At 39.3% G+C, this 27,511-nt stretch overlaps 1 protein-coding gene across 2 annotated transcripts in view; it reads right to left on the bottom strand.

The window, feature by feature from the left end:
- The window catches only part of nlgn2b (neuroligin 2b), a 92,808-nt gene that overhangs the window by 26,065 nt on the left and 39,232 nt on the right, over positions 1-27,511 (bottom strand). For both annotated transcript variants that reach the window (XM_028466017.1, XM_028466016.1), the window contains exons 2-4: positions 26,517-27,256; positions 12,664-12,717; positions 4,024-4,173 (exon numbers count right to left, since the gene is read on the bottom strand). In XM_028466017.1, coding sequence (XP_028321818.1) covers positions 4,024-4,173; positions 12,664-12,717; positions 26,517-27,024 — 712 coding nt within the window. In that variant the 5' untranslated portion in view covers positions 27,025-27,256. The remainder of the gene's footprint in view (positions 1-4,023; positions 4,174-12,663; positions 12,718-26,516; positions 27,257-27,511) is intronic.

The following is a 27,511-nucleotide window of genomic DNA, read 5'->3' as shown; positions in this document are numbered from 1 at the left end:
TATGCTTTTCTCACATTTTTGTGTATTTTGATGACGTCTATACTTTTTCAGTTATATTTCTATATTTTTATTGTCGTCCTCTGAGTTTTTGGCATAAATATTGGGTATTTTTCTGTTATTTTGTGTTTACTTTTGGGGGCCGCACAATTTTTAGGGGCTTGCCATTTTCCTTTGTTTATATCACATGATTGCAGTCATTTTTAATAGCAAATTGTGGAAAGAACTATATGAATTATTCCACAAATCTTGCAGTTTCTTACAAATGATTCCACAAAATTCCTCAGAAATTGGTTACAAAATAAATAGGGACTAATATTAAAAACTAGGGCACAATTGACAATAAAATTGTTCTTTTACCCACCTAAAATCTGCGGCCCACTCAAGATCAAACTGGTCCATATTTGGCCCCTGAACTAAAATGAGTTCGACACCCCTGCTTTAAGGCATAATGTTCAGTAATCCAGATTCCAAACTAATAAACAAGGAAAAAATAAATAAATCATGCAATCATCATCAGCTTTGGTTTTGTCCTTGTCTCCGTCCCTCTACGCTAGCGGTGTCAATAACAGCCTGGCAGTTGTTCCTCTTTGCTAATACTCACTGCAACTTTTGGACACTGTCCTAAGCTACTCCTATTTCTCTGTTTATCTTTTTCTTGGATTTGTTGAAACAGGCACAATACAACAAACAAGATCCGGTTTGCCAACCTGGCAACCGCAATGACTGACACACAGAGCTCGTGTGCAAACACCTTTTCGAAAGATGACAGTGAATGTAAATACTTGACACTGCTGATATCTGGCGGCACAAGGGGCTCGGCTTACACACAGCTCAGCACAAACTCATGACAGCAAAATGTATACATTTTAATTCTCCATTGTGTGTGTCTCTGTTGTGCACTGTCACGTACCAGTTTGTCATAAACTGATATTGTTGTGATGCAAGATTAATTTAAAAAAAAAAAAAAAGTAAATACACCAGTTTGTGCGATAATATAAAGTCCCAGGAGAAGAATTAATTTCCAGTAAACTTAAGAGGCAGAAATACACAAAAGAATACAAAGCCTTTAATGGGACTTCCCTATATGACTGTTCCAGGGCACACAGTCCCAGATCAGCAATATAATATAAGCAAAGCAGATTGTACACAAGGTTAAGACTTGTTCTCTCAAACAACATACCGGTACTTTGTTTAGACATGCAAGACTTAAAGGTGCAGTCCGTAACTCTTGTAAAAGTGACTTTTTGCTAAAGCTGTCACTATGTAAGGACAGTCTTACATTAAACTAGTAGTTTGTGGTAAAAAAAAAAAAAAAAAAAACTGGCTCATTGAGTCCCGCCTGCTGCTGCTGCAGCCTTTGGCAGATTGCCAGAATGCACCGCGAACGAGCGAAAAGAACCAATCAGAGCCAGGATTGTGTTTGATGGGCTGTCTGACAGCTGTTGCTCACAGCACCCACCCCTTTCCGCCATGGCCAAAACACAACAATGCTCATAGCAAGGTAGTGCCTGTAGCGCCATCTTTTTTACAGTGTATGGTCTGGAGGAGAAGATGGAATTGGCGAGTTTTCAGCTTGAAAGGTAATTACTGCTGCTTGATTTAAATTAAGTTTGATTTGTAATTGTTACACAAGAACTCTCTAGTGCATGGTGCATGTGTTGTTTGTGCGCGCATTGCTCTCACTGCAGCCTCCGTGTGTGCGGAGAGGGAGGGGGAGGGTGAGAACTGAAAGTTGCGGACTGCACCTTTAAATTGGATTTGGCCTGCCCGGATACAAACAAAGCTGAGAAGTTATTTTGATATTTAGGACAAGGAGGTCATATTTTCACCAGTGTTTGTTTGTTTATTTGTTTGTTAGCAGGATTATGTCTAAAGAACTTCAACAGAAAAAAGGCTTTAAACCATGAAAAATGTCATTACATTCTTGGAGGGGATCCAGATCAATATACTGATCCTGGATCAGTTTTTAAAATAAATAAAGGAAGGCCAAAATACGGTAAGGGAACCATACAACTATGAAACAGATAACAAAATAATCATAATTTTGCCATCAAAAGCCCAGTCTCAGTGTTGTTTTTATTGTTTTATAGAAGGAAACCAATGTTGAGCAAAAAACATTAGCCTCAAAGTCACAGACAGGTTTTTTCAGAAAAAGCCTGTTTTCTCAGCTTTTTGCTCAGAAACTGGCGTTTTGTGTTAAACTTACCTATATTCAATTGCTGACAACAATTTTTTTTTTCTAATGAAAGTAGAGGGTCTATTCTTTCACAACCTGCTTTCATATTTTACATAATCATAGTACAAAAATGTCAAAAATGCTCTAAAATGTCTGGCAGCGATGGGGGTTGCTGTTCTGAAAATGGCTGGCAGCCAATGAGTTAACGGGGAAAGACATTTACAAGGCTCAACAGTTTGAATGATCATGGTACCATGATCAGGATCACTGATCCAGATCACTGCCAATATCTTAGAAAGAGGGTTTTTGGTGTGAGGTTTGTGTTCATATTCATTTTAAAATTAAACTTGTGAAAACATGCATTTCACTAACTACGCTCACTGTTTTCCACTTTGAAGAGAAATGCACTCTGAAACTGCACTGAAACATCCTTGCAACTAAATGATTAGAGATCAGTGAGGTAAAATCTAGAGTTTGTTTTGAGTAATAGGTTGAGTCTAAACTCTAATTTGAGCAGTAAATCTCCCTGCCTTGTTCCCTGGTACTGTATCTGCTACAGTGAAAAGTCAAATTTAAAAAAAGTAAAGAAGAGAGAAAAAACATTGCGTCATAATAAAATTAACTTTAGCAAAATCCATATAGCTTGTCCTCCAACGATCCACCTGCTAGCCTATTCCACTCAGAGTTGCCATATACTGTAAGCCATGCAAGCTCAGACAAGTCAGTAGTCCAACACAGAGTTGGAAAAAAAACAAAAAAAAAACACAAAGCCGAGTACAAACTGATTTTCATTCATTTTAGGTGTGCCAGATCCGGCTTTGCTCCCGTGACAGCTGAAGAAACATTCCCATTCATGCTCTGCACAGATGGTGTTGTCCTAGTTGTGCTGTAATACTGTATAGCCTTTTTACACATTCAGGGGTGTGTTATAGTAGAAGTGCAGTACTACCATTTCCTACACCAATCAGAAACCCTGGATTCCTCAAAAATCTCAGGAGAAAACTTTGCATCAAATTCATTAATAAAGTTTCTAAAACAGGAATGTGTAATCTGTAGCAGCAGTAAAAAAAACATAGTAAAATCAATAACCTTCACTGATCAATACATCAGCTAATCAGCTGTCACCTGTGAGTTCTTGGTTCACAACCATGTTTGATTATTTAATTGATTTTAAGTCATTTTCCGGCAAATTAATTTTGTCTTCCTTTTTTTAAATAATATGTTATGGTTTCATATTATTCAAATTTACTTTGAAATTTACTTTGATCTCCTGACATGTTTCGACTGTCAGTCTTCCTCAGACGCATCTACTAATTGCTTTGATGTGTTTTTCCTGGGCGTGGCCAACTTGATTGAGAGTTCTCTCAGGCTGGGCAGACCCCCTGTCCCCTGGAGAAGAGACTCTTCTCTAGAGACATCAAAGTGATCATTAGATGCCTCTGAGGAAGACTGACAGCTGGCAGTCAAAACATGTCAGGAGATAAAAGTAAATTTCAAAGTAAATTTCCTGAAAAAAAAAAGGTCTGAATAAACGAAACCTATAATATGATTTGAAGTATTTAAAATCCCTTTAGTCTTAAAAAGTCTAATTCATTCGTTACTAGTTTATATTTATTTTTAAAAAAAAGCCAATGCCAACACACGTGATATTGTTTTTTTTTTTTTGCTTGAGGAGCTTCATTTTAGCCCAAATAGTAAAGTTGGTTATTTGCTATTGCAACTGGCCAGTCAAAGGCATAAAACATCAGCTCTTTGTCCACGTGGACAAGGTCAAGGTGAAATAACACATGATCAACAAAGACTGACCGATTTTCATCATGTGTCATCAGCCTACTGCTACTGCTTACCCAGCACACCGAGGCGATAGTTCATGGTGACCACGATCACGTTTCCATATGCAGCGAGAACACTGCCATCGAACAGGTTCCCCGAGCCCTCCATGTACGAGCCTCCATGGATGAACAGCATCACTGGCTTCTTGCGGCGATCCCGCATATCTGTAATATAAAAAATACAAATATAGCTTTTACATGGTGATAGGAATCATTATGGTGATGATCATCATGATAATCATTCTGGTTTAAATGAAGAGGAGCAGACATAAGCAACTGGCAGCCCAAGGGCCACAGGCGGCCCTCGGTTTAATTTTGTGCGGCTCCTAAAGTAAACATACAAAATGGTTAAAAAACACATAAAATTACAGAAAAATATGCACAAATAAGAGCAAAGAAACCCAAAATGACTCTAAAAAACATACAAAATATACAGAAAAATACACAAAAGGTCAACAATAATAAACAAAAACACACTAAACGACACAAAATATATCCAAAATTACTCCGTAAACACACAAGACGACTATAAATAAAAACAAAAAAAAAACTGAAAAATATATAAAATTAAAGCTGCAAGCAGTGTTGAACGAGCCCTCACAACCACACGCATGTCGGGACGGGGCACATGTTGAGGTGTGTGGCATGTCGGGTTGTGGCAGAAATTTTGAAGTGTTGAGACCATTTTCAAGGATTATATTACAAACTTTCCTACAGTGTTCTGTGCAAATATAATGCTTATGATTTCTTTTTACCGATAGGTGGCCCTATGACTATGAATGACGGTTGGGTTAAACCATAACTCATGGCATACAAATAAAAGCTGCTATATTATAATTTTCATCTACTTAGCTCTACAAACTCTTAATACTTTCCATAAGCGTAGCACACACACACACACACACACACACACTTCCACGTGTGTGTGTGGGGGGGGCTGATATTTAAAAATACTGCAGGGGGGCGCTATAGCACATGCACTCCTGAGACGTGTACAGTTTCTTTCGATTTTTCGATTGCGATGTGTGTGCCAATTTTGGTGACTGTTTGAGCTTCCTAAGCTGTCAAAAAGTACTTCCTGTTTTGCATCAAAAATGCATCGCCAGGAGGTGGGGCCATGACTGTGAATGGATATTGACATGTGGATGTGATCAGAACAGGACTGGGATCAAACATGTGAAGATTGGAGCATGCTGCTCATATTTCCTGTCACCAATAGGTGACGCTATGACTATGAATATGTTTTAAAATGTGGATGTGTTCAGACCCAGACTCTTGGCCAGCATGTGACATTTGGGCCAGACTGCATCATGTACAGCTGAGATATATATATATACTTTAGTAGTCATGGCGAGACATCAAAATTCGCCGCCCCGCCACAGACAAGGTGTTTCACAATAGACCACAATTTTCTGCATGAATCATTATCAATGCCTTAAGGCTAATGTCACCACATTTGAGGTGAATATGATCAACCAGCTAATAACAGCACATCAATGTGTAAAACATGTAATTTCCTGTTGCCACGTGATGGCACTATGACTGTGTATGGATATTAGCATATGGATGTGATGAGGGCAGGACTCTGATTAAACATGTAAAGTTTGACGCAGATTGGAGCATGCTAAGGTTTGATAAGCAGCACATGATGTTTGATGGCGAAACATCAAAGTTCAAGACGCCTCCAGGGCGACGCCCTTAGACTTTTGTAGAATATTTTGATACCTTTTATTCACAGAGCCCAGTTGTATATACTGACCAATCTTTAGGTGTTTTGGAGTTATGCTGTATGTTGAAACAAATCCCAAAAATGAACAAAATCCTCACAGTTCATTGAGGAAACAATAGCAGATGTTTATTTTGGGGTTTACATTGAATAGTCTGAATTCAGCCAGTTTGAATGTCTCGCGGAGTGAGGTGAATAGGAAAATAAATGCGATCAAGAAAATCACTGTCCTCCTTATATGTAAGAATTAAGTATTGAACTCCACATCCTACAATGCATTGCGTGAAACCTATGAGTGTTTATGGTGGAGGTGAAAACCTTCTAGCGGCAATTTTTGTATCATTTTTCGTGCAAATGATCTTCAATTTATTGATCTATGACAGTGATTCTCAAACTTTTATGGCTCAAATACCGCCTTTCTCTTATTTCTGAATCCAAGTAGCCCCTTTGTCGACTACAACGCTTTGCTCAGAATATTGTGATAAAACAACTATCGAGCACAATGATGGAATGAAAAAGTGATAACACACATTTTAAGGAATTTCATTTTGTAAATAAGTGGAATTGAAACGGTATTTGGTGCCTCCTGAATAGACTTATTTCAATAGTGTTTATCATTTCGGACGTCTCCCACCTGGTGTGGGACCAAGACTGACCCTTGTATTTTCAGTTTATGCTCTAATCAAGATTATTTTCATAATCCTTATTATGATGATCATTTTTAACTTAAACCCCTAATTTTTAATGATTTAATTTGTAATTTTCTCTATCTCATGTAGTGCCATTGCATACCCCCATTTGAGAAACACTGATCTATTTGTTTTATTAATTTTCATTCATTTGTGTATTTGGAGAGGACATTTGCAAATTATTGAACACTAGTGCAGTACTTTGTGTAAATGTGCCAGATTTAGCCATGAGCTACTTTCCATTCGTAGTCCTCATACATTTAAAGGTGTAACATGTGAGATTTGCAATTTCTGCCACCAGCAGGTGGCATATTACTGCGTAAAACCGACACTTCAGCCATATCCGGTCCTGCCCACTCTCTGCTACACTCCGCAAATGTTTTCGCTGGGCCCATGCGGGCCGATGTATATCGTCAGCTTTACATGTGTGATGCGTTCATGAGTGAAGATGTTTAAGCAGTTGTTTGTTAGTTGTAAACCTAACGGGTAGAGCACCGTTTATCTGTTTGATGGATGTTTGTTACCAGAGATGGCCTAGTTCAGGGACAGCTCTGCTGTAAATAAGCTTATACTCACCCAACCAGTGGAAAATAGGTACTACAGGTTGGCCGGGCTGGCAATATTTATTAATGTACGTATATATATAACTATGTAGTCTAACAAAAAAAATCACATATAGCATGACAGCTAAGGACATGTTTCTTAACACTCAAATTTTTATTTGAGGTATTTAAGACATATTTAAAAGTTAAAAATTCTACATACTGCACCTTTAAGAAAATTATAATAAAAGATAGAGACATGGACTACATATACACATGGACAAGGACATAATATATACATTATTTACAACCAACTGAAGCAATTTCTTATTGAAAAACAACACTACTATAGATGATCACGTGACTGATTTGCTTTTAATCATTTTTTCAGCACTGAGACCTATCATACAAACATTTTTTGTCTCTGGTAGCTTTAGGTAGTTCAGGCTTTGTGTGATGACGTGAGAAACTTACACAAGTGTCAGGATCAACAAAATAACAACATGGCCTTAAAGGATTTATTTTAGCCTAAACAGGCTAATCCACTAAATCTATGACTCTATTCTCTCTGATTCCTGCTTAATTTATCATGTCCAAGAATGAAACTTTCCCAAACTTCATGCTAGGAGTAAAGGATGGGGGGTAGTTCTCAATGCCCTTTTCTTGCTATTGATATGATGACGTCAGTGTGCTTCCATGTTACGTGATTATATTTCCGTGTGTCTTCCACTGACACCGCTGCAGTGCCTGAGGTAGTGTCTGAGTGTGGACAGGGCTTAGAGAGCTGACAATGGAACCCAGTTAGGTTCAAGAGTCTGCACAGTGAAGTGCATGGCCTGTGGATAATTTGTATTAAAGCCAGACCAAGTGGAAACATAAATAACAGCCACGGCATCTGTTTACCCTGATGAGCTTCAGCACCCAAAGATGATAGAGACCGGGAGATAAGAGGAGGGAAAGAGAGATAAAGACAGGGAGGAAAGGAGGAAAGAAGGAGGGGGGGATGAGATGCAGAGAGGAAGAAAATGAAAATAGGGCAGCTTGAGAGGGCTAACGAGCAAAGAAGAACAAATGAGAGATTCACACAAAAAGGGAAAGAAAAAAAAGATGACATTATAGTGCAAAAAAAAAGAAGAAGAAACGTATAGTGAGTTCTACGCAACAAGGTACGCTAATGAACACTCTAGCTGACACAGGATTCATGTCACACATGCAGATACACACACTTACACTATCCCTCACACGCACACACACACACACACACATGCAAACAAACACACATACAGACCCTTGCATAGGCAGCTGCGATGTTGAGTCGCTATGGAAACTGCCTCTCGTTAATAGAACTGCGCCTGCCATTCCATTGCACAGACTCACTGAATGCCTGTTGCCGTGGTAACATATTCTACTCACGTATTTGCACACCCGCCTGCATCACCACCTGAATCTCAGGTTACACATGCACTTAGGTGCGTCACTCAGAGTGGCACACAGACACACACGTCGAAACACAAAGTGGGTAAAATGGTGTATGTGGCTTCACAGATGGGGATGAAATAGGCAGGCTGTCTTAAAAAAAAAAAACAAACAACAAAAACAGAAAAACACTGTCCCTCTTTGCTCTGGTTTATATTCTGAACCTCAGCCAATTTCCCAGAGGATATGTAAACATTTCCAATTATTTCGGTGTCACCAGGACAGTACAGAGAAGGAGTGACGCATCAGCTGGTGTCAATGACCCCCCCCCCCCCCCTTAGCTTCACACTTCTGCCACGAATTTGATGGTTACAGAGGCTTTCTTCGCAGTATCATCAAGATCTCAATATTAAACACCTCATTACTGCTTTTTATATTACTGGAATAATTATGATTTCTGTTAAATTACATTTATTGTATGACATATTGTATGAGTGCTATCTTTAGACTAGATTTATTAGAATTACTATTCAGGAAACTGCTAATCTTGCAGGGCATGCAACAGATGTAGACTCCCGTATAATAGTGCACAACATTTAGCAGATCGAGACAAGAAAACACGACTGTAATGTCAAACTAGATGATGAAGAAAATGAAAGTGTGGATGCATGTGAGACAGATAGGACAGGAAAACTTCTCAGAATATGCTTTTATTCTGAAAGGATGATCTATTTCTGAGCACACCTATGACGCCATCGACCAATCATAGGACAGTTATTTGTTGTCACGGCTCCCCACAGGTTTGAATAGGAAAATTTCAGTCTAATTTTCAATCAAATAATCAAATTGTTTTTTATAGAATGCTTTTCATAATAAATGCAATATAATTCAAAGTGCTTTACATCATTAAAACCTTACAACAATATAAAAAATACCCAATGCAAACAATCCACAGGAAACCACAACACCACACACAGAGACACATAGAGTTAAGAAGAGGACAATGGCACATGATACCTGCCAATTAATAAATAATTGTTAAACTTACAAAAAAGGCAGAAAATATCCGTGGTGTCTTTAGTATTCTGTGAGCTAAGGAACCCTGGCGGTAAAATTGGGGGACGAGTTATCTGACAAAATTCCAGTTCTATAATAGTAATAAAAAAAACTATACGGAAAACAATAGTAGGGATAAAAGAAATGATATTTGGGGTTGATGAGTTTTGCAGCAGCAGATTTGATGAAGAGGTGCGGGAGTTGTTCTAACCACAGCCACATTATTCACTCAGACCTCCTTCACCTACCCTAAAGCCATCTTTCTCTGTGTCCGCCTCCCTCTTTCAATGCTAATGTTAAGCTAATGTCGTACCCTCCCCAAAGAAAATGCAATTCCCCCATTCCTGTGGTTTACTTTATTTATTCTGTCGTATAGAAACCTGAATTGCTTTGCGAGAGCATAAGATTTTATTTGCCTGACTCAGCGTGTGAGTGTTTTTCTGCTTTGGAACTTGTGCCCAAGTGAAGCAGTTTCAACTAAACAAGCATCCAATTTGGAAAAAAAAAAAACAAAAAAAAAAAACAACTACTTTCTAATACTGCTATATTGTAACAGATGGCTGGAGCCTGTGTCCAATGCACACCTCATCAATTAAGGGCAGGACCCAGCTGTACCCTTTTCAGCCTCTGATCCTGTCAAGGCCCATCAGGTGGGAGCATAAATGTCAGGCCCAAACCAGCCTTCCAATCGCACAACCTCTCACTCTCTCTTTCTCCACATCTCACTGACTTTCAAAGCCCTATAAATGTCATGTCATCACACAATTGTCTTCATTATAACTGTTTTTTGCCTTCTCCACCCATCCATCTCCCCTTTGCCCTTCCATGTGCTCAGATTTTCCTTCTCTTCCATCTTTATCCTATTCTTTCCCTATGTTCCAGAGTCTCTCGTTCTTTTTGACATACACAGAAAAAAACCCAGCACATTTGGATTAGCAAAATCAGTTTGTTTCTAAAGCACTGTAATTAGAGATGCCAGGGAGACAAAATCAATTGCGTCGATTGCACAGAGCACCCCCCAAACATAAGGAAATAATCGCAAGAGACACAAAAACAAGGAGTAAGTAAAATGCATTAATAAAAAAATATTTGTACAAATGGAGAGCTACTGCACCTGTGAAACACATACATTATCAAAGTATGTGTATTCACGTTCTTTCATTCAGGGGTCAAACAGGGACCAGTTTGAGTTCAAGTGGGCGTAGATTTTAGAATGGAAAACAAGTCATTTAAAAATAATGCACAATAGACAGCACTTCCACATATAAAGACTGCACCTCACTGGCTGAGTTATCTGCAACTGAATTAGTTGGCGTGTCAAACAATGATTCATGTTTTGTCTGTCATTTCTGTTTTCTCTGGACAACAAAATATTTGATACATTTCATTCAGGCTTTTGTTCTCATCACAGCACAGAAACTGCTCTTATCAAAGTAATCAATGACATAAGGTTGAACACTGATTCAGGAAAAGTATCTGTTCTCATTCTATTGGATCTAAGTGCTGCATTTGACACTGTAGATCATACAATTTTGTTGCACAGATTGCAAACATGGGTTGGACTAAATGGAAAAGTAATGCAATGGTTTAAGTCATACTTGGAGGAGCAAAGTTATTTTGTAAGCATTGGAAATTTTGAATCTGACAGATTACCAATGTCCTGTGGGGTTCCTCAGGGATCTGTTCTTGCACCCCTTCTGTTTAGCCTTTATATGCTTCCTTTAGGACAAATTTTACAGAACTGTAAGGTTTATTATCAGAGCTACACAGATGACACACAACTATATCTATCACTGAATCCAGATGACCATGGTACCATAGAGGTGTTGTGGAACTGCTTAGAAAAAGTAAATTGCTGGATGAGTGAAAACTTCCTTCAACTAAATCATGACAAGATGGAGGTGATTGTCTTTGGTAACAAGGAAAAGAGGACTGCTGTCAGCAATTATCTTGAGTCTCGATCTTTAAAAGCTAAAAACCAAGTCAAAAACCTTGGTGTTCTGATTGCCTCAGATCTTACATTCAGCAGTCAGATCAAATCTATCACAAAAACAGCCTTCTACCACCTAAAGAACATCAAAGAGTGAAAGGTTTAATGACTCAGAATGATCAGGAGAAACTGGTCCATGCTTTTATCTCCAGCAGACTGGACTATTGTAATGGTCTTCTGACAGGAATCCCCCAAAAGAGCATCAAACAGCTACAGCTGGTTCAGAACGCTGCAGCTCGGGTCTTAACCAGAACAAAGAGATCAGAACACATTAGTCCAGTTTTAAAGCCTTTACACTGGCTCCCAGTCAGCCTCAGAATTGACTTTAAAGTTCTGCTGCTGGTGTATAAATCTGTGAATGGGTTTGGTCCAGAATACATGAGTGACATGGTAGTCAGGTATGAACCCAGCAGGTCTCTCAGATCCATGGACACAGATCAGATAGTGGAGCCCAGAGCTCACAGTAAACATGGTGATGCTGCTTTCAGTTGTTATGCTGCAAAGAAGTGGAACAAACTGCCAGCAGAGCTGAAGTCAGCATCCAATGTGAACATTTTTAAATCAAAGTTAAAGGCACTCTTCTTCTCTAATGCGTATGACTGAGAGGGAGATTTTTGGTCATGTTGTTGATGTAATGTGTCTGGTGATGATTTTAAATGATTTGACTGTTGATTTTAAATGATGATATAAATTTTAAGCTGTTGAAAGTTTTCTGTTGCACTTTTTGATCATGTAAAGCACATTGAGTGGCCTTGTGTATGAAATGCGATATACAAATAAATTTGCCTTGCCTTGGACTGGATTTGGCCTCCGGGACTTGAGTTTGACACATATATGTTTTAGAGAAACCAACGTACCAACGTGTTTCTGCTGCATCAGTATTGAAAAATTAACTTTTTGTAATGAACTTGAAAATCTTCAAAATACTATTTATGAATTCAGAAAATAATAATGTAAATTATGCTTATTTAAAGACAAACGGGGCATCATCATCTCCTTTTAGTCAACCATCTCCTATCTGCAATAAGATTTTGCTAGCTTCTTATAATCTATCAACTCCTGTAAAAGCTACATTACTGATGATACCATAACGTTTTATGCTTAATACATGCCCTTGGACAATGTACTGTGTAAAAAAGAGTCTCTTAGAGGAATATTATTACACATACAAGCGTTGCATTCCCTGTGGACTATGAAAAATGGAGCATGAAGAGGGAAAAAAAGACATTTGAATACCTTCATCCTTGGGTCTGTTCATTGTAGACTCGTCGTTCTTTTTTGTGAGCGGGCCTGAGATTGAAAGAGAAAAAAAATAATTAATGGAATCTTAGCAAAAGTGGAAAGTTTGTCGAATCACAGTTTTTAGTGGATATGAATAAAAAAGATAGCACATTGGTTCCTTTAAAGATCTCTTCTGTTATAGCTGCTTATGATCAAGTCAAAGGCTCACTCCTAAATGACCCCAGAGACCGCTTCCCTTCAACCTTTCTCGCAATCAGTCTTGGCTCACTGATGCTATTTAAAGATGGATCAATGAGCGGAACCGAGCCATCACTCTTTTAGGAACGCTGAGATCATGTAACAGCATAAGAAAATGTTCAAGTGCTTTAAAAAAGCATTAAAAATGAGGTGCGCACATGTCTGGAAATGCACATTAGGCTATGTTTTAATAGTCACACCAGTTAAAGGCTCCATAGGGTCTTTAACTGGTGCATGCATTTATCACAATGACCAGAGATCACCCAGGCTGTCGTGTCAACCTCTGTAAGTCTTAGCTAATAGGAATCCAATCAATTAGGCTTTTTTCTGGTTTTCTGCCTGTAGATTCTGCCTGAGCAAACAATTCACACTGCAACTGGTGTCCTACTCAGCCGCTCCCTGCTCATCTTTAAAACATTTATTAAAGACTTTCACATTCATTAAGAATCCACACATCACTCAAAGCATGAAAACAATATTCTTATCATCTGTTGCTGTCCTCCTCGTTTCCATCCAGCGGCAACGTAGTATAGGAGGCACTCATGGCATACGCCTTACTCAAAGTGCTTTGTATCCATAGACTACAGAGACACACAGCAGAACTACACTGCTCCATTATAAAACCCATTTTGCCTGTGTGAATATGGTTTCCTCATATAAAATGTTTATCTTCCATCTAAATGGGAAAGAATCGATGCTGAAAGGATTTGCTGCATTCTCTGAGTACCAGCATCCAGGCGCCGGAGCACTTTCTGCTATGACAGGAAGATGGTGAAGTCGTTGGTTCTGGCCTAAAGAGGAGATAGATGGACAAACCGGTAATGGATGAAGAGACACATTAGAACTATGTCTTGTCAGCACTTCCACACTATTTAGCACCACTCTAACAACCACACCTTGCCGCCTAATGGAGGCAACTCGGATATCAGTTCAGTTTCTAATGTCAAATAAAGAGTTGGGATACAGAAGAGGATAAACATCTTCCGTGGTATGACACCATCAGTCTTCACCAGTGTCCACCACATGAGGCAGTAGCATGTTTACTAAGTAGGTTGTTTATGCTGTCTAAATTTAGCAAGCTAATGTTGGTGCTGTAGCACAGCAACCATATACAGCTATAATGTTTGTCATTAGTTTAATAGCAAGCAAAAGTGTTGGATATATAATGAAATTTGCTTGAAGACACGTCAACCAATGACAAAAGTAATTACAATTTCTCCTTAAAGGATCAGTTTTATGGGAATCCATTCAAAGCTTTTAAAACACTTTATCATAAATTGACAGTTTCACAACGTCAGTGGTCATGTCACACAGTGTTTTCAGAAGGCATCGACCACGCTTGGAATGTTTTCAGCCATCGCCAAAATAATAAAGACACTATGTTTAATATTCTTCTTGGCTGGTTGCAAACCACTAATTCAAAAACTGTATCCTTTGTTAAAATAACCTGTAATCATATTTCAGAAAAAATTAGATGGAAATAGGAAATCTGTTTGAAGGTCAAATTACTAAAGGTTCAGTCCTCGCGCACGACTTCTACACCTCCATAGGGGATGCATTAGATATGCTAATCAATGGGCTGTACAAACACAATTAGTTACTGATAGCTGCTGTAATCCACTGATGGAGGCTCCATTTACAATCCTCAACTGCTAGCTCTGATTAGTGATATCTGATTACAAGTTAGTGTGGATATACTTATACCGCTCCATTAGAAAGGTTGCTCTATTAGACGTGGCCTCATGCAAAGCTCTGAAACCCATATTTATCAGGCACTAGAGTCGAGCAGCCACATGAAAATAAACAGAGAGTCTGTGTGGATATTAGATGCTTTGCTCAATAAATTACCCAGTGGAGAACCAGTTACCAAAGCTTTATCCTAACTAGAAGACCAGCGTTGAAATTCAGAATTCTGCCTTCCTTATTAGAACTGCATGGTTCTGGATTTCTGTGACATCTATCTTAGGTGAGAAGGAGTCTGCGTGTCATTGATTGTCTCTCGTTATGTTGGCCCAGTGATGGACTGGCAATGTGTCCTGGGTGTACTCGACCTTCACTCAGCTGAGAAAGACTCTCGGGCCAGACAACACAAACCTTAGTAAGATGGATAGTTTTTCATCTTTTTCTGCCACCGAACCAACTTTATTGTAAACTTTTTAATTGTTTCTTTCCAACCCGTGTTTTAACCCTTTACTTTGTCTCTTTCTTTTTCATCCTTTTTTAGACTAGTTACAGTTTCTTTTCACTTGTTTTTGCAAACATTCTTAAAACACAATTCAATAAACTACACACTAATCTTGACAGTTCAAAAATGTGTAGGCAAAAGCAAAATCTTAATCAGCCTTTCCCAAATTGTTATCGATGATACCCTTCGATATTCAATAGTCTAATATAAAATTCTATTTTATATCATAACTTCACCATAGAATTGCATCATAAATGTATGACGGACTGGCGCCCTGTCCAGGGTGTGTCTCCGCCTAGCACCTGTTGAGAGCTGAAGATAAGCACCAGCAGACCCCGACAACCCTAATCAGTAATACGCGATTCAGAAGCAGGATTAACTTTTAAAAACTGATTTACATATTACATTTAAACAATAACTAAACCTCAAAGTTTTGGCTGATGTGCATCTAGGTTGGAAATTAAAAAAAAATATTGAATATGAGTGGGGCTGCAAGAGTATTTAGGACACGCCCAGTCTATACAATCAAATCTCCAAAGAACTATCTATAATACTAAGTATGCAGTATCCAACTACTGTATACTACTAGAGTTGACAGATGCTAGTTTTTATAGAGGGGGCAAGGCCGACAGTGCTGGTTCGTGACGACAGCAGCCACGAAAACGTCATTGACTTCCATTTCAGCCAATAGCAAAATTTGATTGTCATAGCTTGGTTTCAACCCATAGAGGGCAGTCACTCTTAAATTTCTGAAACAAAAAGATGCCAAACTGAAATACAAATTGAAGAATACTTCATACCCAAAATAACCAATCATTTGTTTTCATTGAAAAAAATGGTTTTGAGCCCTAAGATTGACATTTTTTTTAAGACTTTCAGTTAATCTTTTCAGTTTTTCAGATACCAAGATATTTTCTTTTACCTGATTTCACTTCATGTTACCAATACAGTCCAACTTTGCAATAAATTGCAATCAAACTTCCATCCAACACCATCTTAGTTCCCTTGTCATTAGCACTCCTGTATGAGCCTCTGATTCACGACGATGGATGAGTTTAATAAATATCCCATTAATCATTTTCATACAAGCTATTATTCATTATAGCAGTTATAGTGCTGCTGCACTCTAAAACTATAGACATACTACTATAGATGTCTTTTATCTACAGATTTACACTGAGGTGTTTAGTCATACTCATATGAGGGCTTATGGGATTTTAATATTTAAAACAACAGGGTTAATGAAATAACTGTCGTATGAGGGTCAAAAGCATCACTCCAGTTTAGCCCATGGGAACCTGAAGGTAGGCTGTCCAAGCCATGATGTATTTGACTCTTGGACTATAAAATGCAATGACCTGTGCAGGGACTTTTTGCGTTGGCCGTCCCAGCAGCACTTGACCTAACACGGCTCTGTCACACAGTCAACAGCACTCCTGTTCGGTTCAGTGAGCTGGTGGCCAAAACTCAAGCTGTCCCCCATCCCTCTCCATTCCCTCAGCGCCGCAAACGGGATGAAGCTGCATTATGTCATGTTTGTCGTTGCCTGTCTGCTTGACAAGGTGTCAGACATGGCTTTAATCATAACCCCACCCCTAAACATCCCATCTGTATACATACAGCAGCCTCCAGCATGTGCACTGCCATCTTTTTTGCTCCCCCATTACTTGTTTTGTGCCCCCTCCCACCAGCGTCAAGCTCCATCTTTTCCTCCTCTGTCCTGCCTTGAAATATGGTTTTTAATAAAGAGCACGGTAAATGGCTGCTCTAGCAGTAATAAAAATGAAAGATCTCTGGCCCTTGGCTGGGGAGTGTCTTGAGGAAATAGGAATGCGATGAGACAGTGCTCCTGCCTAACAGCCCGACCACAAATGAGAGTTAGTGGTGGAAGACAAGAGAAGAATGTAGAGACCCCCGAGAGGGTGTAAAAAGTGAGAGAACATTTGTGTTATCTACATTATTTTAGGAAGTTTCTTTTTTTATTTCATTTGACTTAAAAAAGCAGCTGGATGTATAGTGGCCTGATGGAGAAGGGCACAGCACTCATTTGCATGCAGAATGGTGACCCACCTCTACAGCCATCTGCATAAAGATGGAGGAGCAGAGAGAGAAGAGAGATGAGAAGGCAGGCATGGTTTCAGGGAGGAGCGAACAGGCGGGGTGAACAGATGTAGAAAGAAAAGGAAGCTGTGAATTTCTTTTTGTTTGAAGAATAACAAGTAGGCCACGGTCAGTGTCAGTATTTTGTAAGTATGGAAAAATAGTAGAGATAGAGCGTGCAGGGCTTCAGCAGGAACTGGAAGGTAATATGCATGAAAGACTGTTGGAATCTAGTTATGCTGGGCAGATCTGGCTCCTGATATGGACAGTGTATAAATCTGTGGTGCCAGTTAATTTTGGCTTTCCGACATTGGCTCTGAGACTAAATGTAGACTCATTATTTCCATCTTTAAAACACACTACTTGCCTCTAGAACACTATTTGCATCTTGCCCATAATCAAACCTGCAGTCAAACACATTGTCAATTCCTCCTCGGAAACTGGCATCTTCCTCACTGCTTTTAAGCAAGCTTAGATCACCCCTCTGGTCAAAAAGCCTAATCTAAACACCACCCGGGTTTAAAATTACAGGCCAATCTTACTTCTACCAATCCTGTCAAAACTGCTTGAGCACACAGTCTTTAACCAATTTTCCGAACATCTGCAGGAAAAAAAAAACACTGATTGACTGTCCTGTTGTGGTTCAACTCCTACCTCACAGGTAGATCCTGTAGTTTAGAGTGTCATAACAAGGATGCTTTTCTAAATTAAATGGCTTATGGACAGGGGTACCTCAGGGGTCAGTGCTTGGTCCCCTACTTTTTACTTTCTACACCACCTCACTCAGGGGCGGATTCACTAAAGGTTTAGGGGTATTAAAATGTGTGCAAACGTCACTCCACGCGCTAATAAGAGGTACAAACACCAGGGAATCAGGACTGCGTGACTTTTGCGCATCACAAAGTGCAGAAGTTGAGCATTTCACTCTGATTAATATGTAAAGTAGGCTGATCTCATGAGGCGCAAAAAAATTGTCTTTGATTATTTTGTTTTCTACATTATCAAATGTTTATGCAGCATACAGAAAAGTCCACCTGCCTCCAATTGAACATCTTCAAATGTAATTTTGTGCTTCTGTGCACTCACCTCTCCATGTTGAATGAGCAAAATGTCCATTTAAATAGGGCGGTCTCAACCACGTCTATACGGGCAGCTATTAGTGCCGCAATGTCAGTGAATTCCCCACAGGAGGTGAAGAAACAACACCACCAAAGGATTTAGGGACGCACCTGGTTTACCACCCTTTATTTCAGATCTTAATGAATCCACCCCACAGTGCAGTGATCTGCTCCCATGGTTTCTCCTACCACTGCCATGCTGATGACACAACAATCTGAGCTGGGATATCAGCGTGTTTGGCTGATGAAGGAACACCGCCTTGTAATAAATATGTCCAAGACTGGGCTTATTGTCTTTTCAGCTTGTCCCTCAGTTCAATCCCAAATCAGTGCCCGGCTTGAATCCAATCTACTTGTACCCACAAACTCTGTCTTGTCGATATGCCCTCTGTTAGATCTCTGCTTTCTATCTAACCGGGATTAAGAGTTTTAATAAACATCTTGATGAACACACAGAAATACAAGCACCAGTGAGAACTCTTCGATCTTGCTTAAAAGACAGCTAGTGGTGAGTTCTCCCTGAGATTTTAAGTTACACAGTTCTCATACACTGGGATGGGGAGCAGGTAAATTCCACAGGAAACAGCAGTGTGCTTGTAACTGATAAATAAGTCCTAATATAGAGATGCTTTCCCCTTCTATTCTCATGTCTGCTGTTAGTTGTTTACTTGTTCTTTAGCTGCAATGTTACCAATTACGGGCAGTCAGATGCTGCTGCACGCCGTCTTGACACGTTCACAATGTTACATGACCCTGCTCTGACGTGCTGCTGCTTCTATACACCATAGCCCCTATCTAGCCTTATGTAACTTAACCTTTCACCTCCCTACCTAACAGGTCACACAGTTTCTGGTACAGGCCCTTGTGATTTCACGCATTGACTACTGCAACTCCTTTCTGGCAGGCCTCCCTGTGTGCAGGTTTAAACCTCTGCAGAGGCCCAAAACAGCACATGTCACCCTACTGTTAATTTTCCTTCACTGGTTTCCAGTTGCAGCTCAAATCAAATTCAAACCTCTTCTTCTGGCTTACAAAACAGTGACAAGAGCAGCTCCTGCCTCCCTGGACACTCAGATCTACACTACCTCTGGCCTGTGAAAGACGCCTGGTGCTAGAATCCCAGCATGGCTCTGAATCTCTAGCTAGACTCTTCTCCTCTGTTGTTCTCAACTGGTGGAATGAATTATCCAACTCTGTTTGATCTGTTTCTTTTTTAAGAGATGTCTGAAGACTCAACTGTTCAGGGAACACCTAGGCACTTGATCTGACCCTTCTGCTCGTCGTCCTTAGGGCTAGAATGAGTCAGATGGTCTAAGACCAGCTCTCAGTGAATATTTAGCAATGAAATTGTTGAATGTTGTTGAATAATTAACAACATCATTGATGTTGATGTTGAATTGTTACTCATGGTTAGTTGTGGTTACATCATGTTATAAGAAAAAGAAAAAAAATAATTAAGGAACTTCTTCTAGTACTAGATAACGGCAACTGCAGCCAATCAAACTTGTATCATTTGTTGCACTTACTAAGGGTTTTTTCCTCCAGTCTAAATTATTGGTTGTGTTTGTACGTTGATTTGGACAAAAGCTAAATGAAGTTTTAGAATTTTAATACAAGTATTTCTGGCTGTATATCAAATCCTTAACAATGCTTTTCACATTTCCTAGTTGTTTCTAAAAAAAACCTTTGTGAACCTTCTGGTGACACATCATGAAGTCATTGAAATGATTGATAAAACAAGTAAGAATCCCGTGGGAACAATGTATGTCGATACCTAATTTCAAAACAATCAATCCGACCATTGTGAATATGTGACAGTTCACATAAACACAAAAATGTCAACTGGCTTAAAGCACTTCAGGAAAAGTCAGGGATCATTTGGGTTCAATTACTTGAACCAACACTCAGTTCACATACTATTTTATTTTGTGGTTTCATATTTCAGCTTAAATGAAAGAGAAAATACGTACGTGTTAAGAAAGAAATGTACTGTATATGAGTGAGAAAGCTGAGGGTTGTCCATAAAAACAGTTTTCCTCAATATTTAAATCATACCCTGTAAATGATGTGATGATTTCAATTATTCAGTCCCAATGTCCAAGGCTGCTAAGTTGGCCACTATCAACAACATATAAACAAAAGGTAACCATGGACAAGCTAATTTGATGTTGTTATGACCACAGGCGTTATAAAACAGTCAAAGTTGTAATTGATGAGGACAGTGGTCACACTTTTGATTTAGACTTAAGTCGATGTGGTATTTAAGCAACTGAAACACATAAACAGATTTACTATCTTTGGCACAGGCCATCAACCTGATCCTCTAAAGCCAGAATTTATGCATCTTCAATCACTAAAAAGGAATGTAAATTTTATTCTACAATTTGTGGGGCCTCTGATTTTCCGTGATCACAAAAAATGGACGTAATAAAAAAAAATTCCCATTCCAAAGTAGAAAAATCAATCTCACATGGGAAAAGCTAAATTCAATATTCATATGTATTTTCAAAATAAAATCAGGCCTCAACACAACACGGATGCCTCGCACGCATTTTTTTGGACAATATCACACATTTACACGCTATTTCTCACCGGAAATCGGGTAATTGTAAGTCTAGTAAGTGTGACAAATGGACCAATATGTTCAATTCCACCCATAATCCCGTTCAAAATCTCTCGCTACGTGTAACAAATAAAGTAGTAATCATGTTAAGCTGTGATTGAAAATGAGTGCAGTGCACTGCAGAGCCTCATCTGAAGTGTGTTTAATGCGTTGTGATGAACAACTGGCTCAGATTATTTTGACTGCATTTAAACCTGAAAAGGCACCGGTACAAAGACAGGTTTAGCTGATGGTGTATTAGCTAAACTGTTGGTCATTTTACCTGGTGACACATCACGGCAGAAGCATCTCCAAATTTCAAATAGTGTTTTGGGAACATATCAAACATTCCCATTCATATTAAATGGGTAGCTGAGGGTCTAGCTGAGGCTAACGTTGTTCTTGTGACGTAATCTTGCTTGATTTCACTGTAACCATCACATTTTTCATTGTTAAGTTCAATGGCCAGTAAAGTCATTCAAACAGGGAAAGATGATGAAATGGAAATGGAACAAAAAATTGTAAAATGACACGGACATGGTTAAACCCTGAAACAGAATTTCAGAAATGGAAAATCGGAGGCCCTACACTTCAATAAACTTAAAGCTGTAGTATGTAGAATCGTGAGATGCTCCACGCTTCCCCCTCCCCTCCTGAATGAAACTTAAAACTCCTTTAGCGGTCTTCTTGTGAATGCTCCACACTGTGGAGCTCCTCCATAGAGACTAGTGACAAATGTAGCAACTTTATCTGGTCCTATTGGAGAGTTTTCTGATGTTTTAGAGACATGAAAGCACATATCAACCGCTGCTGTGAGGACAGTACGATGCTCACAGCCTTAACTCCGCCTCCTGTTCCCAGCTGCAGAGCAGAGCCAAGCGGATAGACACTCCACATCAACACTGCAATTGCGTTTGTTCTCTCCACCTTGGATAATGTTTCTCTTAGTTTGAGTTATTTATCCCGGCTGGTCTTACTCTCTCCGGCTTGGTATGTGAGGCAGACCGCGCACAGACTCATTCGCAGTCCATCACACATACCGAGTATGAGACCTCCGCGAAGTCCGTTTGCGCCTTTAAACTGTTGCTTCTCCACCTCCGTCTTCCTTTTTCCTCCTGCTTTGCCGTGTAATCGCCAGAATCCCCAATGGCTGTTATTGCACTATCCCTATTCTCAGATTGTGTACCCGCATAGACTTTTGACGAGCAGCCGATAGTAACCCCCAATACAGCTCATGAAGCACACGTGTTTGTAGAAAGGTCTCTGATTGGCTGAAGTCCAGCGCCACACTCCTGGATTTCTAAATGTGTTTTCCAGGAGAAGGAGAAGAGATTCACTGTCCACTCAGAACACTTTGCATTACAATATGCTCAAGGATGATTATGGATTTTTGACCAAATAATGCCCAAAAAACTTAAATACCGCAGCTTTAAGCAAATATTCCTAATAAAAATGTTTCTTGTGCATTGGGGTTCCATTGCATGGGTATGAACTGACTTGGATGTTTCTGCTGAACCTTTGCATACTCTCTTTATGCTGCAAATTTGTTTTGTTTTGTTTTGTTTTTATGTTTGCCTGCAATTAACGAACATGTACGGTGAGGACAATGATCAAGCTTGGTGATGTGGCAACCGGCCCGATTGTCGTGAATAGTAATCAAGCTTCTACTCAGACCTATGAATTAGTTCTACATTCTGTGCATAACAACAAATACTTAATTTCTTATTACCGTTGTTGCAGCAGTGCCGATAAACATTTAATTGCGTTCATAAAATAATTGCTTTGTGCCATATGCATTTTATAAACAATTAAAAACATGCATGCAAACCTCCAGGGCCTTTCTAAATTTGTGTTGTATTACTTTAAACATGTGAGACCGTAAACAACAAACGCAAGTCTTTGCCTTTGTGTATTAGACCTAATTGTGGACCCTAAGGGGTAATGGTTCTTTCTACATTGCGTGAGTCATTGTTACACAAACCAGTTGAGGTGACCCTTGACCTGCTATTATTACACCTGAAGCTTTAGCCTTTAACTGTAAGTTGTTTGGTTTTAACTAACAACAATGAGACAAATATGACATCAAGCTTTCCCATTTGCCGTATCACGTGGTTACTATTTATATAATGTAAGGGTGACTTCGGTATCATGTGATGCGTTTGATATCAGGAGCATTTCACTCGTCTGCACTCTGTATTTCTTATTCACACACAAGGCAAGCCACATCCTCTGGGACAGCGTTAGCTTTGTGTGAGCAGTGACCCTTGACAGTAAGTGACAGATTCTGTCAAGAAGACGGGCTACAAGTAAAATCTGTCTCACTCATTTGCACACCTATTCCTTAGAGGGAAAAAAAACCACTGACTCTACATCATGCTCTACACTGAGAAAAGGACATGTGTAGCATATGGCACTACACATCTATAAGTGCTCATTCTACTCATGTACATTCATTTATTCATGTGTTAAGAACACAATTCAGAACACATGATGATACATCCCTTGTGGATTTTTAATATAATGAATAGCATCTCCGAAGTTGGATTTTAATTTGTTTGCCTTCACTGCTGTCAATCTTCTGTTTACAATAAAAAAAATTAATAAAAAAAATGGTGTAATTTAGTTTTTCATTCTTTCATTATCAAACCTGTTTATACCGTCTAGGGTCTCTGGGGCTTACATTAGCCGAGTCAGCTAAAGAGGCGTGCCAGGCACACAGGGACTGCCAATAAAACATATTTATTGCTACATCCATGTTTGAGGACAGAGTGGATAGAACACACAGAACATGCAAACTACACACAGAGACCAGGGCTAGCAAAGCTTAATACTAGAGGTCGACCGATATATGGACTGTTTTCAAGATCGGCCATCGGCCAAAAAAGATATATATATATATATATGTTTTTTGTTTTTTTTACCCTCACCAGCCCTCCCTAAGTAAGGCTAAGAAACACCTTATTATAGGGAGGCTATAAAAAGAGAGGGCAGTCTTACACCTAAGTGAGGGGGAAGGGAACGGGGAGGAGAGACTCAAGGTAAGAAATGGAAAGGGTGGGGAAGAGTTGATTATTTTAAATTGAGAGAGAGATGTGATGATGTCGTTGTGCATATGGTGACAAGTGTGAAGCATAGGTATAATAGTGGTGGCTGTAAACAGAGGGAAGGATTGAGTGGTTATACCTAAAACAGGTAGTTTAAACCCACTACTTGCACATTGCACATTGTATTTGGAGTGTGACGATATCTCAATACGGTGATATATCGCGATATTATTTTGCACAAACGATTATCGAAAACAATTTTCAAAACATTTTCTGCATTTTCACTAAAATGTGCAGGTAGGCCTTCATAGAAATTGTGTCACTGTTTGTTGAAGGAGTTATATTGGTGTAGTTAATTTAGTTAATTTAATTTCTAATATATACATTTATATCATATGAGTGTTTCAATTGTCTTTCATAATCAATGTGCGTTTAAAAAAAAGTATATCGGCTTCCAAAATTGACTTTAGATATCGGCCATCGACTGAAATCTTTTTTAAAAAATCGGTATTTGTATCGGCCTTTGAAAATCCCATATCGGTCGCCCACGACTTAATATAGAATAAAAAAAGCCTAAAAGACTAATCCAGGGTTTAATTGAGTTGAGATGTTTGCATAAACATGCTTTTGGAGTGCTCTCCGCCAACTCTCAGGTGCGCTCATTAATCATATGCTTTTTAACATTTTATCATTAGCCTTGCTTACTATCATCATCAGCATATGCCTCACAGCTAAAGCTACACTTTGATCCTGATATTTACTTGCCCATCTGCTCTCAAACACTCTCCATTGGATCATTAATGCAGAAACTACACCCAGATAGCCCATGAAGAGGTGGAGGTTCAATGCAGTTTCTGGCTTTCAACTCATTTCACACAAAGATGGCTACGTTCAGAAAGCAGGTCTTTATGCACAACTCAGATTTATTTTGAAAAAAAAAAAAAAAAAAATGTTGCGCTTGTTCAGCTTCTTCTTTACGTTTTGAGTATCATTTGCGTGTGAAGGAAACGGCCCTGAAGTGACCTGTATGCGTATTAAAAAAAGAGGTAATACGAGACCACGCAGGCACACACTGTAGAAGTACAGTAAATACGTCTTGTCTTGGTGTGTGTGTGTGTGTGGCACTGATAATATGTATAATATAAAAATATGTATTAATTAGACCTCACTCCCCTCCCACTGTCCACTTTCCACTCCGTCCTCCACCATGGCTGTTTGTTATCCAGAATTGTGACATTTATCGCATTTCAAAGACGTAAGGGACGAATGCGACCTGGTCGTTCAGACAGCAGTTGCATTGTGAAATATCTGATGTGTATCACATTGAGAAGTTAAAGTGGCCTGGGTCGGATTGGAATCTTATCATTGGAGGATACATTTAGGAGAAAAATGGGTCATATTCTTAGCTGATCATATTGATGATACAACATATCTGATTACACCATTTCCTGAACATTATTTTAACCTGGAGGTTCTTGGTTAAAAGGGGGAATGGAAATGGAAAATGTTACTCAGAATATTAATCATACAATGTATTAAATGTTGATCATGTATTTGCAAAAACATAAAATAATAAAATGAAAAAAATAAATAAGGAAATTAACATTAGTACAAGTGAGATTATTATGTTGCATTGTATGTTTGTGCAAAGACACTGGTCAGATATTAATATCAAGATGTTAAATACTGTGATACACTTCACTCTTTAACAGACAGGACACAGGTGGCAAAAAAAAAAAAAAAAAAATCGGATTTAGGTCGCATTTGCCAGCAGTCTGAACGTAGCCATTGTATTCTTACAAGGATATTAAATTTGGTGAAAAATGAGACTGTGTGTCTAATTAATTATGCTTAATTAGACACTAATACCATAATATCTTACTAGGCTAAATAAATCCATTAAATGAGTCATGGAGACTTACTCCACACTGCTCCTACTACAGGTTAATGTTAGCGAGATAAAATAAGTAAGACTTAGAATGTTCCTGGATGATTTAAGAGCATTACTCCTGTCCAAGCTAAAAGGTAACAGGGGATTAGTGTTAGTGCAAAAAGCATTTATTTCACATGGGATCTTTTTTTTTTTAAACACCTAATATGTTTTAAATGAATTAAAACATTAGTGGTAAAGTAGAGTGTGTCTAATTGCGTTGCTGAGTATTACCATAAGAAAGATTGCACATGTGACTTAGCTGCAATATGCACAATATGTACAATTATTGGACCCAATGATCAACAGGTATTAGTAAAAGACAGGAAGTCAGATTATTATCTCTTAGGTGTAATTTGGCTTACAATAGGAGCTCCTCTTTTACTTGGTGTATTGCTAACTAACTTATCAAAATGCACAGGTCTGTACTGAAATCGCAGTCTGATTGGCGAGTGATTAGAACAGCACAATCTGTTCTTACACAGCGAAATACTTGTTGCATTGAGTAATTCCTTTCCTTCGTAAATCCCACGGGCTGTCCTCTGGATATCTTTTCAAAAACGGTCTCTGAGAACGGCTTTACAGGCTTACACACATACAGTATTTCATTCTGCCATGCTTCCTGACTCACCATCTTCAGTGGGTACGTAGATGTTGAGATAAAGGCAGTCCTCACTCTGGTTCTGAACATATGTCGCTGCAGCATCTAGATTGTCAGTAAACCACACTGGTAGCATGATCTCAGGTAAAACTCCGTGCACATTCTGAGGACACACAGGAGGAAACTGGGTGGCGTTCCGGATCTCTTGCCAGGAGCCCGGGGCTTCGGGAGGCTGGAATCGGCGCTCGCCGATGGGTGCAGTGGCATATGGCACACCTAAATACTGTTCCACTGGCCCCAAGATCTCATTGTTGAGCTCTTTCCTGATACCTCTGACTTTTCCATATCCAGTGGACACGATGGGGTGCTTCAGGTCAACTCGCTGACATGAGCAGAGGGTCAGGTGTAGCACTATACTCCCGAGCAACACCAGACAGTGTTTGGCAACTAGCTGAGACGCACAGTGACGCTTCCCACTATAGCCGTGGTGGCTGGCAGCATTTAAAGGAAAAAACATGTCCAAAAAACAAGCTTTCATATCAGAGGGACTTCAGCTGGGAGCAGAGAGGGACCACAAACTTAGTGGGTCATGGGAGATGACACAAGGCAAAAAGAGGATTGATGAGAGGAGACGGCTTAACAGTGCTCCTAGGATAACATCGTGAGCCCAAGAGATTGGTCGCATTCTCCGCTAGAATCTGTGGTCTCATCAGTCTTCCTCTTTGAAACTCCTAACGGGTCCGAAGGTGCAGTCGGAACGCCAATTAGACCTGGAAGACACAGAAAAGGTTGCAAGTTTGAGAAAGTGTATGTGGATGAATGCGTTCCAAGCTCCGACAGTCTTTAAATGACAGAAGGGGACCCAATGGGTGAGCCGACTTAAGCTAAGATTAAGTGTCTCCTAACGTAAAAAAAAAAGGAACACAGACACCTTAGGTTCATGTGAGAACCGAAGAGACATCCAAGCATTAAAAAACAAGTAGCTAAACCTTTTCTATCTGGCCAGGACACTTAAATTTAGTTAC

The sequence above is a fragment of the Gouania willdenowi genome, chromosome 14 (genome assembly GCF_900634775.1).
Source record: "Gouania willdenowi chromosome 14, fGouWil2.1, whole genome shotgun sequence".
NCBI lineage: Eukaryota > Metazoa > Chordata > Actinopteri > Blenniiformes > Gobiesocidae > Gouania > Gouania willdenowi.
Note: the sequence above shows the minus strand (reverse complement) of the source record. Positions and strands in the feature narration are given on the sequence as shown.